General features: G+C 42.5%; 1 protein-coding gene across 1 annotated transcript; it reads left to right on the top strand.

Moving 5' to 3' along the window:
* Positions 1–1,005: 1,005 nt before the first annotated feature.
* On the top strand, positions 1,006–16,025 carry si:ch211-80h18.1 (uncharacterized protein LOC555593 homolog). Its single transcript, XM_063184889.1, has 19 exons — positions 1,006–1,041; positions 1,872–1,931; positions 2,157–2,201; positions 2,288–2,326; positions 5,108–5,146; positions 8,541–8,582; positions 8,915–8,953; positions 9,180–9,230; positions 10,033–10,074; positions 10,337–10,396; positions 10,792–10,833; positions 11,064–11,102; positions 11,208–11,240; positions 11,392–11,436; positions 12,436–12,486; positions 12,606–12,641; positions 13,033–13,068; positions 14,086–14,130; positions 15,448–16,025. Exons 2-19 carry the CDS (start codon positions 1,916–1,918, stop codon positions 15,480–15,482), a joined length of 735 nt encoding a protein of 244 aa, XP_063040959.1. The 5' UTR covers positions 1,006–1,041; positions 1,872–1,915; the 3' UTR covers positions 15,483–16,025.
* Positions 16,026–16,355: the final 330 nt, after the last annotated feature.

Raw genomic sequence — 16,355 nt, 5'->3', positions numbered from 1 at the left:
CTCCCCACCATCATTTCAAATAAGAAAATGTTGTTCCTTAACCCATTCATGCCTGATGTTGCATTGCACAGCATTGCCCCTGGCGCCTGGAGCTGCATTATTCAACATTCAGGCTCATGAGCTTTGAGACAACTTTATTAAAACTCTTTGTTTGTTTGAGATGAATGAGCACATTCTAATGAAAGACAATGGTCTTAGCGGTCTTTTATAGGCTGAGGGCAGCTTTTCTTAAGAAGGGCTCAGGCATTCAGCACCCTTTTTTGCAGGTGCTTAGGCGTTAATGGGTTAATATAGCTACATTTTAATTTGAAATTCACAGCAAATATATTATTGACAACTGTTAACCAACTCATGGAATGGTTATTTCATATGAAAGCATATGTTTTACGCCTCTTCTCTCTGCGACTCTGCGACCTCTGAGTTAAACTAAAATGTCGTCAACAGGCTCACTGGATCCTTCCACGTTCGACTACCACGGTCCCGATGCACTGGGTACTGACCGGACGGCTGTGGATCACAGTCATGTGGATCATCACGCCGGTGTGGACCACGTGTTTGTGGACCACGGGGTGTTAGACTACTGGCCAGATGCCGCGGCCCACACACATATAGATGCAGGTGAGTGGCCTTGGGATAAAGCAAGCGGACCTCTCTCTCCCTCGCTCTTTCTTGCGCAGACACACTCTTTCTCAAACCATGTGGTTTCTCTGTTTCTCACGCACACTACATGAGTACACAGACTACACACACGAACACATGCACACACGCACGCACACACACACACACACACACACACACACACACACACACACACACACACACACACACACACACACACACACACACTCACACACACACAAACACAAACACTACACACTGTTCACTCACACACAGTGTTCCAGCAACTGTCACGAGTGTAACCCTCATAAATTGGAGCATTTGTGATCTGGCACGTCATTTGGAGAATGATGTAATTTCATTTGCATCCAGGTACAGTGGACCATATCCACCCAAGTTCAGGTTTTCCGGCAGATGGTACTGGTACGTGCAAACATTTTATTTGTACTGTGATGAATATGATTCTGGCTTAGGCCGAAATGTCAGTCTGTGACTGTGTCACACTAACATTAAATTAGTGTTTCTAATCGTAGGCTCCACAGCCCCCCAGAGAGCATTGGGGAGCCCTAGGGAGGTGTTGAGAAGGATACAGTTGAGAGGCCGCGGTACTCAGTAGCAATTGTGGGGCATTAGTCTATTTAAAATCTCTTCAAAAAATTGGTCTGACCAAGAACATAACAACTAACGTTCTCAAACGGCATATTTGACCCACCTCCCTTGGTTTGCTACTGGTCGAGGGCAGAAAAGGCTGAGCCAAAATTTAAACCAAACATTTTCTTAGTCCCAATAGAACGTCTCTGCTTAAACCACGTCACTGCCTTGATCACGCCTCTACCCAGGACCGTTAAAGATGCTCAAAGTTAATTGGTTCCCGACAAAGTGGGTGGAGTTCCCCAGCCCGGCGGAGCTCAGAATGTACCTGAACAGGCTCTTTGCCTGAGTAGTAGCAGAGCCGAAGGTGTAGCGTCATTATGAGGGCGGAGCCTGGGTAGACGTTGGTAGGTTTATGATGATGTCAAGGGGGCGTTTGTTTAAAAAAACAATGAGAAGCACTGCACTAAATAAAAGTTGAATTGAAAAATAATAAAGAGTGTGACTTTTCTACAACAAGTTTACTGATCCACTTGCATGCACCAGTACACCTGATTTTTTTTTAAACAGTTTGGAGTTGGGTGCACTTCCTAAAATGTTTTGTATAACTCTGAACATCACCCCGGGATCATGCCTCACTGTTTTAATCTTCTATCTTTCAGATCTAGCTCTCTTCCCTGACACAATTTCACATATAGACCACTCAATGATCGATTACCCGGGTAGGTGGTAATAAGCTCATTACACAATAAACATTCTGAGATAATTCATCACTTAGAGAGTAGTCTGTGACCAAATACACTCTAGAAGATGTTAAATCGACTATATAAATGTTGAATTAACACTGCAAAATTTACTGTGTATTTTTGCAATTCATGCCAGTTCATGCCAATATTGAGAACAGGAACACACCTGGGAATTACTTATTTTCCTTTGCTCCAACACAGAAGTTGGAATCGACACAACCAGCACGGACTCTGTAGATACAAATGGTAAGAACATTTTAGAACTCGTGAATAAGAAAAAAAGGTTCATTGTAACTTTTTTTTTGTTTAACCTTGTTAATATTTTGTCAAAGGTAATGGACGTCATCGGCCAGTGACAGAAACACTAAGAGGTAGACTTTCAAGTTGTTCTTTGTGACTGAAAATGTACACATTTTAAAACAGGGATGTCAAACACAGGCCCGAGGGCCACATGTGACCCTTGGAGTCATTTTATTTGGCCCGCGAGATCATTCCAGGCTTTCCCCCAGCGCTTTCTTATCAAGGCGGCCGCCTTGACTAAACCCCACCCCCGCCTTGGCTACGTTCCCTAAAAAAAAAAAAAAAAATGCGTCCGAGGGCAAAAAAAAAAAAAAAAAACTTGTAAAAAAAAAAAGTTGTAATGCATGTTCAAGCGCAGGCACTAGGACAACATCGGTTGGACTAAATGGTGACACCTAGTGGTCGGATTTATTACTACGCCATGTGTGTCCATCCTCGAGGCCATATTTTGAAACAATTTTAATTTTCAATTCTTGGGTTGCAGTTACGTCAGAATGCCCCTTCACTGGAGCGCGCGAATTTGAAATGGTGGACAACCCTGGCTTGGAGCCATTGAAACCCATTCAAAAGTACATTTGTTCGATGTTCGACAGAATATTTTTTAATTAGACCTTAAGACACACCATGGGTCTTGTTTAAAAGCTGAGAACCTCAGCTTTCCATACCTGAAAACGGTATTTTCCTAAGCATCTACCAATCGAAGGTAGCCTACTTTAAGTGCAGAATTACTTTTCTAAAGATAGCGTTTTGTTTCCTTGGAAACGGACGCGGTTTATGTGTTACGCATACGCTATTTGACTCGGGTTTGCATTATTATGGATGAATTTCTAATCTTGACATTCTAATGGACAATCTGTGCGAGTTTCAAAATGCGTTTTTATGTAACATGGGAGTAAAATGTGTTAACAGTACGCCCGTCTGGGATTTGTTAGCTAGTTCGCTAGTTAGCTAGCAAGTAAGTAATAGCAGAAATAAACTCTCTCTGGTAATAGATATTAGAATCGATCTGTCTCAGGGCCCAAGCATAAACAAAGAAACACCAGGATTTGGATGTAATGCTATAATATCAGCAATTTGTCAAAGCAAAACATTCTGAGAACATTCACAGAACCAGTTCATTATATCCACAGCCTTGAGTGTCGGCAAATCTTTCCACTTTTGACATGATGTAGTGTAGAGACCTAGCACTTGCTAGCTAACTAGCGGGCCAGCTAGTTTAACAAATCCCAGACGGGATTGTAAACACATTTACTCCCATATCACATAAAAAACACATTATGAACATTCGCATAGATTGTCCATTAACATGTCAAGATTAGAAATTCATCCATAATAGTGCAAAACCGAGTCAAAATAGCGTGTATGCGTAACACATAAACCGCGTCGTTTCAAGGAAACAAAACGCTATCTTTAGAAAAGTAATTCCGCACTTAAAGTGGGCTACCTTCGGATTGGTAGATGCTAGGAAAATACCGCTTTCAGTTATGGAAAGCTGAGGTTCTCAGCTTTTAAACAAGTCCAATGGTGTGTCTTTAGGTATAATTAAAAATATTCTGTGTCAGATCGAAAAAATGAAGTTTTGAATGGGTTTCAATGGCTCCAAGCCCAGGTTGTCCACCAGCAGCGGTAGATCACCATCAGGGGGCAGCACTATGACGTCAGCACAGCAGCAACCCAAGAATTAGCATAAATGGGCCACCAGTAGGGCAGTTTAATTACAACAGGGCACTGGAACTCTTTTTTGAAAAACCGAGAAGGATGGCCTGCAAGGACAAGACTTGCAAAATGTGCCATAGGTAGTCATAGGTAGCCAGTCAATTTTGCACTCCATTTGGTTTCTCTTTTTCGTTAATGTAAACAACCTGCACTGCACTTTTTGTTACATTTTTCTTTTCAGCTTCTGTAAATAGTTTTGATATGGCAGGTCAATAAATACATATTTTCCAGTTCTACACAGCTTTGTTATTATTCAACACCCCCCCCCCCCCCAAACCCCCGAAACAGTATTTCGTGCCGTGCGTGACATCAAACCCCGCCAACACCTCCCCCCCGCGTGACATCGCGAGTGGCGACCCCCCACCCCCCCCCCCCCCCCCCCCGCCCGCCCCCCAGGGACAGACTCGAAGCCTCACCACCTTGACTAACCAATTTTCTGGGGGAAACACTGCATTCCAAATCTGTATTATAGTTGGCCAACATACACTTTTAATGTAGGTCTAGTTCTAGCGTAACAAGACTTGAACATGAAATTTGTAGTGTCACAGGATTATGAGTGGGCCCAGGCCAATGAAACACCTCACACTCATATGCAACACAATACACTGAATCTGCACATTTGAACTTCCATATATGATGGTAAACAGTGTGTGTGAAATTTGAAGACCTGAGACGAACAACCATACAAGTCCACATTTTCACATTTTGAACATAGGCCTATGGTATTTTTTATTTGCAGTTTGAACATTTTTTTTATTTTTATTTTTCTTGCAGTCAGAAAACAAAAGCTTCTTAATTATAATAATAAGATAAGATAATACGATTTTTTAATGTCAATGTTAAAAATCAAATGTTACCAGGTATTTACAATTCTGGACATTTACAAAAAAAAAATTGGACTTGTATGGTCCGTGTATGGTTCTTCGTCTCAGAATTTCATTTAACTGAGTATCAAGTGCATGCACGCACAATTTTAGTCCATTTTTTAAAAATGAATATTGAATTTGTATCACTTGTTTCAGATATTGATTTTGGCCCTCAGTCAATTTGAGTTTGACGTACCTGTTTTTAAAAAAGCATAATGGTCCACTTGTCGAGTAGGCCTACCTCTGACATCTGCTTTTTGGCCTGTACAGGAGACGTTCCTGGTGCTGACATCACCCATGACAGTACAAGTGAGCCTGTGTTTCACTATGCAAAAGTCGTTAAGATGTTGTGCAATATCTGAAACATTTGAGGAAAACATGCTGTTGTGTCGTAATAAACACACGGATGTAAATAAACGGTACTTTAATAAACAGAAATAAACGGATGCATGAGAGCATACACGGAACGTGCGTACATCTTCTGTAACTGTGCTTCTACTCTGATGATACAGTAGTCAACTCATCATTTTATAGGAACAGACTCCACCTAGTGGCAAGGTTGAGTATAACATATTGCATATACCACATATCCCCCCTAATAAGAAAACACAATAACTGGAAGAGAAGCATAGTTTAACAGTACCCAGTATTCTTAATAGAGTGCATCAGTAAAACATATTTATCATTTTCATTTTACGTTCAGGTAAGTATTAGTTCGTAGCAGAATCACATTATGTTTAAAGTTAACTAGAATTGCATTTTGCCACCCAGGTAAATATTCATTTCCAAAAGGATCACATTTCATTTTACACAGTTTTGTATAACTTATGTATAACTAAATTCGGACCATGTAGTTTAAAGATCAAAGACTTGAACCTGTAAATCTTAAACCTTGAATCACTTCACCTTGAAAATCACGCATATAAATTCACCATACTGCATCCTCATCAGTTCATTTCAGCAAAGTCCTGAGTCCATTCTGGCACCCTGTGGCACCTGGTCGGTCTGCCAGGTGGTGGTACACCATCAGGTCGTGGTGTTGCAGGTTCAGTGTCCACCGGTAATGGTTCTCCATCACCATCAGTCTCACGATCTTTCCCCTGTAGGGAAACTGGAGCAAGGTTGGAAGCAGGCTTTTTCGCATGGACGTAAGAGCCACATTTGAAGGACATGTGTTTGGCCACTCTTTTGCGATAAGTGTGTTTTGTTTGTTTCTGTTTGGGCAGTCTTTGCTGTTGCTGCAGTGGACGTCCAGCCACATGAAGCTTGGTGCGCATAGGTCGGCCATGCAGCAGTTCTGCAGGCGAGCACTGTGTAGTGGAGTGAGGTGTAGCACGGTAGACTTGCAGGAACTCACGTGTAAACTCCTTCCAGGGCCGTCCTTCGAGGAGTGCATTCTGCAGGCTGTCTCTCAAGCTGCGATTGAAGAGCTCGATCTCACCGTTCGCCCTGACCGATGACTTTGTGTGCACTATCCCTCTGTCCTGAAGGAAAGCCTCAAGCTCACGTGACACGAATTGAGGGCTGTAAGACACCAGTTCTTTGGGGTTGCCCTCTCTGCTGAAAACAGAACACAGAAACTCAACAATTGCCTGTGAGGTAACATTAGGAAGAAAAGCTACCTCTGGCCACTGGCTGTGGTAATCTACCAGTGTAAGAGCAAAGCGACAGCCCGTGGGCGCTCTTTCGAAAGGCCCCACCAGGTCTATCGCCACCTTGTCCCAGGCCTCTTCAGGGTGAGGCACGGGCTGTAGTGGTGGTGTGTGTGTGACGGCTGATTTGTCGTATTCTCGGCATGTAGTGCAGGATCCGAGTGCAGTGTCGACCTGGGCGTCCATGCCAGGCCACCAGTATTCTTCTCTCAGTCTCTGCTTTGCATTCACGATGCCTGGGTGTGTGTCGTGGACGAGTGCGATGAACTTCGCCTGTAGACTGCCTGGCACCAGTAGTCTGTGAGAACCACGTACGACACAGTCACCTTGTAGAGAGAGTTCGTTTCGGAGCTCGAAGAAGGGTTGTAGGTCTGAGCTGAGCTGTTCGGCGCACGCAGGCCATCTGGAGGTAAGTAGTTGTCGCAGCTCAGTTTGTACAGGACAGGACATGCATGCAGCTTTGAATTCAGTATCGGTAACAGCAGGCAGTGTAGAGGTAAAGACTTTCACCTGGTGTGTAGATGTGGCAGCAGGGCGTGCTGCAACTTGGCCATTGATCAATTGCATTTGTAGTGCAGTGAACAGGTCTCTGCCTAGGATTGCAGACCCTTGCTTTGCAATGTAGAGGTCTGTGGCAGTATTACAGTCACCAAATGCCACTGTTGCATTCAAGCACCCCAGCACGGGTATCTCATTTCCCCCCCAGTCTTTCAGTCGGCAGCTAGGCTTGGTGAGCGCAGTGGTAGCAGGGAAGCACTTTGCATAAACAGTCTCTGGTAAAATTGACACTGCTGAGCCTGTGTCTATCATTAGTTCGACATCATGGCTCTGTGTTCCCCCTGCACTCACTTTAACTGTACACATGATGTTACTGCCATGACCTGCGTTAACATTCAGGATTGTTACCTCTGGTACGGCGATCTCGTGCACTTGCTTGCTGCCTCTGCAGACTTTCGCGAAGTGTCCTTTCTTTCTGCAGGTATTGCATTGGGCATCTCTAGCCGGACAGTCTCTGTAATCCGCCTTGTGTGAAGCTGAGCCACACCTGTAGCATGTTTTCCCCGGTGCAGCCGAAGTTTGAGGCGATGTAGTCTCCCCTCTCTGGTAGTTGCCTTGTTGATGCGATCCTGTGGCGTGCACCGCTTGCACCGATGCACCCTCGGCGGTCATGCTCATGGCTTTAGCCTCCGAAATGGCGGTCTCAACTTGGCGCGCAATCGTCAACGTTTTGGCTAGCGTTAACTTTTCCTCCAGTAGCAACTTTTCCCTGATGCGTGAGGAGTTGGTCTTTTCGACGATCTGATCGCGTAACATCTCGTCTTCTAATCGACCGAAATTGCATGTCGTAACCAGCTCCTTTAATGCAGCATGGAACTGGTCTGTCGTTTCTCCCGCCCGCTGACCACGCTGTCTGAAGCGGTAGCGTTCGGCCACGACATTGACTTTGGGTATGAAAAAGTCCTCCAGAGCTTTTAAAGCATTCGCGTATGTATTTCCATTTACTGTCAACGTGTAGAAAAGTCTTTGACCTTCAGCACCCAAGCAGTGAATCAGTAATGCACGTTTCCTAGCATCGGTTAGCTCACCCTCGGACATTGCTAGCAGAAAGTTCTCGAAGGAGCGGATCCATGCTTTGAAGGGAATCGCCGGATCGCCCGGATTTTGTAGAAAAGGCGTCGGCTGGCACAGCTGTAGAGTCGTCATCCTCGTCGCCAATATGTTGTGTCGTAATAAACACACGGATGTAAATAAACGGTACTTTAATAAACAGAAATAAACGGATGCATGAGAGCATACACGGAACGTGCGTACATCTTCTGTAACTGTGCTTCTACTCTGGTGATACAGTAGTCAACTCATCATTTAATAGGAACAGGCTCCACCTAGTGGCAAGGTTGAGTATAACATATTGCATATACCACACATGCCTGCATGAAAAAACTACACATAGTTTATGTTTTCAACTAAAAGGATACCCAATAGCTTTGATTCTCATCACACATTTGACAGCGTCTCTCTCTCTCTCTCTCTCTCTCTCTCTCTCTCTTCAGGTTCAGCGCATCAACATATTACAGCAGACGCAGTAGACACGGGTTAGTATTTATTGTCACCAACCGTTCTTCTCCTCTATTGATTTGTTAGTCATAACTCAAGAGTTCACGTCTTTCCAGACCGCCAAAACTGCCTACCGTCCATGGGTTCATCGTCGTCTTCTTTTTGAACTTCACCTCACCTGTGGAAAATCCTTGGGCCGGTAGCCAGGGCTCTTTTGGCAACCTTGGGTACAGAGGCGTGCGGAGCTGAAATGAAAATCAATCGTATAGTTATAAAACATCGACAAGAGAAGAAATCCTCTGAAACGCTATTTTTCAAAGCAATAAACCATCCGTCACTCGTCAAACGGTCATGTTTTGTGTTTGTCCAGGTGAGGCACATGGCGTCGTTTCAGTGCTGGACACGACAGGTAGGTGCTCCACAGAAAATGACGCCACATGGGATGAACGGAATTTCACGTACTTTATTATGTTGTTACAGCAGATTCACAGCGTGAGACGTCAGTCTGAATTTATTAGTAGAACTAGACATATTACGCCATTCAACTCAACGAGGCTCTTGTGATATGATGGAAAAACAAAAGCCGCATGGCTCGCGCGCATATTTCTACCCAAGTGATGGTCACTTCCTTTCAGCAGGGACTGTCGATGGGATCGACCACACTTTTGGCGCGCAGATAGACATGGGTCAGTGCACATTTAGTTCTTCTCGGGTAAATGTGGGCACAGACAGCTTTAGAATTTTGTATTTTTAATTCATAAATATGAATATGGTTATTCTCTCTGTGGCTATTATTATCATCGTAAATGTTTAAATGGAAAGATTTTTGTATTCCATTTAAAGTGATTGCCTTCTAACCATCATGTAAGGTAGGCAACTCTTTGTTAACCCTATCCAGACTGGGGGGGGGCTAAAAGTGCCCGCACCAACTTTGATGTTGTATAATTCCTTAACGACTTAAGCTATGACTACGAAACTTGGTGACTTTTCCTAAAATTTAGTTGGCTATAGTTTAGTACCAAAAGATTGTGTTTATCATTTTTGCCGTTGCCATGGCAACGGTTTTCTGACAGGTAGTCTGACCGAAAATCACTGATCTAAGTCTCATTATTGTTCCTTTTTCATATTTTTTTATTACTTCCATTAGCATCAGACAGCTTTGTGAGCATTAAAGTGGTCTGAAGCATATAATAATTAAAACTTAAGTGCATTACCTAAATTTGATGGAAAATACATTATGGCGAGATTTTGGGCATTATAATCAGATGATGTCATAATGACGTCATAATACCAGATAATGGCACAAAAATGATGTCATTCATAGATGTCCATATGTAGATCATCTCCCCAAAGTTTGGTGGTCATACCGTATTCCGTTCATGAGTTATGAGGGGGGGGTCAAAAGAGCCCCCCCCCAGGCCCAGGAATGCCAAAAAAGCCCAGTCTGGATAGGGTTAAGCCAACCCTGCATTTTCTCTTTTATACAAGGTGGTCCTTTGGATATGGGAGGCGTTGATGTGAATGGAGCAGGTGGGCTATTTCTTTTACTTGGAGGTTAAGTGCCCCATCAACAGCCTAATATAAGTTATTACCCTGAAGAAAAGACATTGCCATCTGTGGTTTGCTGTACAGTAAATGTTGTTTAATTTGATACCAAACCATATAAAATAAAGGATTTTCATACACAGCTTTTTGGATACGAAACCTTCGTAGGCCTACCTTCAATCTTCTTCTGTAATTTCTTGAGCATGTGGGATTTCCCCCCTCATAACAAATGTTGCTATACAATCAGGTGCAGATGTTGCAGTTGGTGAGGCCGTCACAAATGCCCAGGCCCCGCTGGAAGCGACAGGTATGCATTGCACGCACCATGGGAGCACCTACAGTGGTCTTCTTTTGTGCCTTGACTTTCTGCACAATCACTGGAACTGAGCAAAAAAAGTGACAGTTTTTGGGGGGAAAGTTTGTACACTCCTTAGGATTCTTCTTTTTTCATGTTCTTTTCTTAATCCATTGGCAGGAAATGACAACCTTTCGGCCTTGTGGTCTTCCTCACATTCACTATCAAACACAGGCTTGACACATTATTTAGGTGTAATCCTAAGGAGTGTGCGCTTTTTTTTCTTTTTTTTAAAGCATTCACAACAGTGTCAGACTTCTCAGTGTCAGAACTTGTTTCAGTGATTGCCTTTGGCATTTTAGGAAAGCAATGAAATTAACTGGATACATGTTTGTGCTGTGCTCTAGCAATGGGTGGTGTACATGGGTCAAGTCCACCGGACACTGTGGGTATGTGTTTTTATTACACTTACCGTACTTTATTACTTTACTATGGATTTCATGACACCAAACTGAGATGTCCTTTGATAATACGTATATGTTTTCATCTGTTTTTTTAATTAGCAAGTCATAAACACACAAAAAAGTCAACTGCATATCACATATACTGTAGCTAAATAAATAAATGATGAGTGCCGTTACTGTGGAAAATATCCCTCAGAACCCTCTTTCTGATTCAGGTCACGGGGGAGTGACAGATGCTCAAACCAGATTCACAGGTAAACTATTGGAAAACGTTACAATATTCAGCAATGCAGGATGGCGTTCATGCAGGATTCATGTGCAGAGATACTGTATGTGTGATTTTGTTGTGTGAATTGCAGATTCGCTGTCTGAACCTAGACATGGCTTCACAGGTAACGCACACACACACATACACACACACACACACACACACATACACCGTGCAGTACATATACATATACAGTACATATGCATATTAGTGAAGAGTCGTTTTAAAATGATGTCTTGACAAGGTGGTATGTTTGGATTTTTTTTCCCCTTCAGATATTGTGGATTCTCACAGTCCTGCAGCACAGACAGATATTACAGGTGGGTTGTGCATTCAACTTCAGTGGTGCAGTCCCTTGTTGTAACATAGAGAACTTCAAACCTGATCTGGGCTGCGTTTCCAAAAAAACTCTTAAGTAGCACAATGCGCAAGCATCTTATTTGCATGTGGAGGAAAAAAGATAGTATGTAGACCTATACAATTTTAGTGGTGTGACATATTGCCTAGGGGGCACCTAATACATAAGTACTAGTACAGTACTTGGCTCAAGTACTATTAAATGCTTTTGTGAAACGCTGCCCAGATCTGAATAGAGCAGATAGGTTGTCTGGCTTTCTGTAATCCTCTCTCTTTCAGATTACTTGGTAACGCTTTAGAATAAGGTTCTTCTAATAAGCGTTTATAGTCACTAGTAAGCAGGTAGTAATACCCTTACAAGTGCCCAATAACATGCTTATTAACTTTGTTAACATGCTTATTAACGTTGTTAACATCTGATGAGTAACTTTATTTGAGTAAAAGCATGAAAATCGGTACACATGGCAGCCATCTTGAAAATTTAGTTTTTTTCGCGACGCCTCCATATCTAGTATTAGTCAGCATATCAAGATGGATATGTGTGCCGATGTAAATAATAAGACAAAAAAAATAAACCACTATAAATACATAATAAGCAGCTTATAAGATGTGAACAAAATTAATAAGCATGTTATTGGGCACTTGTAAGGGTATTACTTCCTGTTTACTAGTGACTATAAACACTTATTAGAAGAACCTTATTCTAAAACGTTACCGATTACTTTTTCCTGGGCCCAGCCAAAGTGTTGTGTGGCCCTGCTGATAACAATAGTACAGAATATCTAGAATACTTGTGATGTATAACTTAACTTGCACAACACTCATGATATGAAAATTATATTTTTTTTAGTATTTGTCAGTTTTGCTCCCGGCGAATCAATTATCAATATAGTGATAATGGCCACGTTCACATGATGTTGTGGCATGTGCTGGCATGTATCCGATTTGTGTTGCTGTTTCAGTTACAGAGCATCCTCACAGAGCTATAGACCATACAGGAAGTATGGACTCAGGTAAGGAGGCCTTTGAAAGTCACCAAAGGCCTTTTTATTTTGCCCTTCTCTAGCCATACATATGTGTGCATGGCATGCATGGTGATAATTCATAGCATACAATGTCCTTTATTTCTCAGTAACAGCAGGTCCTCAAGGAACCGTAGGCGGTTCAAGTAAGTTTTTGCATTTCTTCAAACTTGGGAGAGAAAATGATCTTAAAATCAAACTTAAAATCGTATCCCATATATACTGTTCATTCATTTTATTTACGCATGTACATAATGTGTCATAATGTGCCATTGTGGTCGAGTACAGTTACTGCACTTTAGTGCCCTAAATCAGGTAGTTTCCAAAAAATAAAATAAAACGAGATCAAAATAAATCTGTGATTGCATGTGCTGTTAGTGGAGATGACAATGCGAACAGTAAGTGCACTGCTGGCAGCGCATACAGTAGTCTCTGTAGGGTATATGAAGGAGCTGATGAAAGCAAGGCTACAGCCATGCTGATCCAGCCTGTCCCCTTTGCTCATGTGTGCACATTTGTCTCCGTCTCAAACCACAGGTCAGCCAGGAGTTACGGAACAGACGCAACCAGCTGGTAAGCTTCATGGGAGTTTGAATTTCTCACATGTTCTGTGTCTCGCCACATCGCTGTCAAGATGGTTGGTTGATTGGACTTTGTATCTTAAATGAAATGTGATATGGCCTGGGGTTTAGACCAGAGGCCCACCTGATGTGTACCACATACTGTATACAGGGGCGGAACTATAGGGGGGGCGAGCAAGGCATTCGCCCCGGGGCCAAGGGTCCTCCTATATTGGTGGTGGGGGCCCTATTGTCACATTGACAGGCTGTATGAGGGGCCCTATAAGTGTCTTGCCCTGGGGCCCTGTGTGCAATTGTTCCGCCACTGACTGTATAAGACCATTATCGTAGTCCATCTGAGGACTTTGTTTTTTTTTTAAGGGATCACTTGAGTGCAGCACACACATTTAGTAATGACTATTATGCGAATAGATGGATTGAAGATTTCTCAGAGCCACAGGTGTCTCAACAACAAATACATATGTTGAAACATTAGAATTAGTTGAATTGAAAACAGGTGCCTAAATATTAAAACGCATCATTGTACACATATTACAAAAGACACAGTACTGTAAGTGCACCGGTCTGTATTCTGTACCTCTTTAGTAAATGATAATGGTACTTGCATGCAGTGCCTCACATTCCCCCATTTACACATAGCCTACACACATCCAAACACCAGTTGTGAGGGATGCCTTGCAAGGCCACTGGTCAGCACTGTAGGTGATGGTCAACTGAAAAAAATACTTAATACAATTTATGTTAGGATAATGTGAATACATATATACATACGTAGAACATAATAACATATTTCATTTAATATCATCCCTCTGCATGACTGAGTTACTCTGAGTATGGCAGCGTCCCACCGTACTGCTCCCTTGGGGGCTGCCGCCTTGCACGGACGAGGCATAAATGCAAGTTTGTTGTGTTGTGTTTTGTTGTGCTGACGTGCCTGTTGTGAGCTGGTACTTATAGAGCTGGTGCTCAAGAGCTCTTCTGTTTTCCCTGTTTTGCTTGTGCTTTCCAGTTTCCGCAGTTGAACAGCACAACCCATCTGGTCAGGGTCTTGAAGGTGGGTCTCGCATCCATTTTGATTCACAATTCATGCCAAATAAAGCATTAAAGGAGCATGCACATACAGTACAATGGTGCCACAATAGTGGGTTGGGCGTAGGGTGACTACTAGGTATGTATCCTCACGTGTGTGTAAGGTGGTGGGTTGGGCATAGGGTCTCTAGGTTTCGGATCCTCACAGGTGTGTAAGGTGCTTTGTTTTCCCTTTAAATTACGTCCACTGAACTGATCCACTTCTTAGGAAAGCATGCTTTTGCTGTGCGTCAGTACAAACATAAAACTAGTTAACCAAATACATGAACCACAGTGACATACTTCTGCTTTAGATACTGATATTACACAGAGAATATTCTGAGTAATACAAATTATTAAGTGCAAATATAAACTATCGAATGTCCTTATACTCCTGGCATTTTAAATGAAAGTGTGGGGAGCCTCCATCCAGGCTTCATGGTTGGTCTCTCAGGTAAGTAGCACCTTTATGGAAATTCATCCCAGCTTCACTTTCATGACAGCCTGGAGGCTATCTGCGAGGTTTATTTTTTGGGGGTGCTTTTTTGGCCTATGGGATAAGACTGTTTGAGATGAGAAAGGGAAGTAATGGGAGCGTGGTGGGGTACTGGGAAGGACCGTGAATCGGCCTCACCTCAAGCCGGACGCGAACCGGAATCGGTCTTTGGCGTAACAGTTAGTGCCCTAAATGTTTGAGCCACCGTCGGGGCCCTGGAGGTTTATTACACCTGAATATTTCCATTGTCTTTTTCACGGACTGAAATGCCTTGAGAGCATTAAATGACATTAAATGACCCATGTGTATAACACGCAGAATCATTCTGCTGATAATATGTTTGACTACCACGATAATGACGTACAGTATGTGAGGGTGCAGAAAATATGGAGTATTGCCTTGTGGTTGTTGCATTTTGTAGACTGTTCCAGTTCACATACTCAGAGTAATTATAAACTTTCCGTGTATATTATTGTTTATGTATGGTTATTTTTTTAATAAAAGAAATGTATCATTAAAAATTATTATAACAATCACTACTACAATTATTATTACATCTAGACGTTTACAGTACAATCACAATAAGTTCTGGTACATTTGAATAAAGGCATACGTTCCCTTGAGTCCAAACGCCAAGGTATGGCCCACAAGGGTATTACAGGTGTTAGCCTAGATTTATTCCAAGATCTTCTTCTCCAATAAAATTGAAGGTTGACTTGTTCTGCGTTGTGTTGTAACGGACTCAAAAAAAAGAAACTAGTGTCTTAAAAAATGATTGACCGCCTTGTTTGTGTTGATTTGTGAAAGGTCCAGAAAATGTGGAACTGGAGGATACCTGCTGACTTCCACATGAAGCCTCGCGTGCGCTTCCTGCGCTACCGATTCCAGTGCACGGACCAGTCCGACCCGCAACGGACCAATGACCCACCCCACTAGCACTACTAGTCAGCCTGTGTGTGTATGTGCGTGCGACTGTGAGGATTTTTGTTCTTGACTATTTAAACATTAACATTATGACACTGATGATAACTTAAAAAAAACTTTTTACTGTGCGTTAACTATCCTGGACCTTTTTTTTGTTTTGTTTGCTTTTTTGTGTATTTGCCTATGAAGAGAGATATTGTGGGCTGTCCTTTGGTTTAAAAAAAAAAATACTGTGGTTTGATGTTTGTTTTGTTTTTTGTTTTTTGATCATTCCCAGCAACACAAATTGTACAAAAAGCACAAAAGCAATGCCCTGTAATTGTCTTAACAGCACTGTTCCATTTGATAGCGTGTTTGTGTCAAAGATATTATTTCAAGTGTCAGAAAATTGTACATTAATGAATGAATGTCACATGGAGAGTAAATCCTACATTAAATGTAACATCTATTTTGAACATCAACCATGTACTACATTTTGGTTGAAGAGAAATGTGTTAGGGTACTGTGAAAAATGTGCATCAAGTAAAACATCACTTGCTGAAGGATCCTGTTTTACTAACCACGCAGAGTTTCTCATGGCAATTGGAAAAGTGTAAAAAAAAAAAACAGATCACACAGCTGGCCAACCACAATTGCCCTCTACCCAGGGAAGCCGACAGGGTTGACAAAGGGTCAGTTGTCCCGGGCCCAGGGAGAAAGGATGCCCAGGGTCCACTCGTTACATTTATACGTATTAGGTCTGGGACCGTTTTAGTTGATTTTGCCCCAGGCCTGGCTAAAGCTGTCAGCCG

The sequence above is a fragment of the Engraulis encrasicolus genome, chromosome 20 (assembly GCF_034702125.1).
Source record: "Engraulis encrasicolus isolate BLACKSEA-1 chromosome 20, IST_EnEncr_1.0, whole genome shotgun sequence".
Lineage (NCBI taxonomy): Eukaryota > Metazoa > Chordata > Actinopteri > Clupeiformes > Engraulidae > Engraulis > Engraulis encrasicolus.
This window is presented reverse-complemented; position numbering and strand designations above follow the sequence as displayed.

Excerpts from the sequence above, each read along its gene's own strand:
- si:ch211-80h18.1 (XM_063184889.1), top strand. Across the intron at positions 2,202-2,287 it reads GGACTCTGTAGATACAAATG|GTAATGGACGTCATCGGCCA; the intron begins GTAAGAACATTT and ends ATTTTGTCAAAG. Across the intron at positions 9,231-10,032 it reads TGGCGCGCAGATAGACATGG|GTGGTCCTTTGGATATGGGA; the intron begins GTCAGTGCACAT and ends CTTTTATACAAG.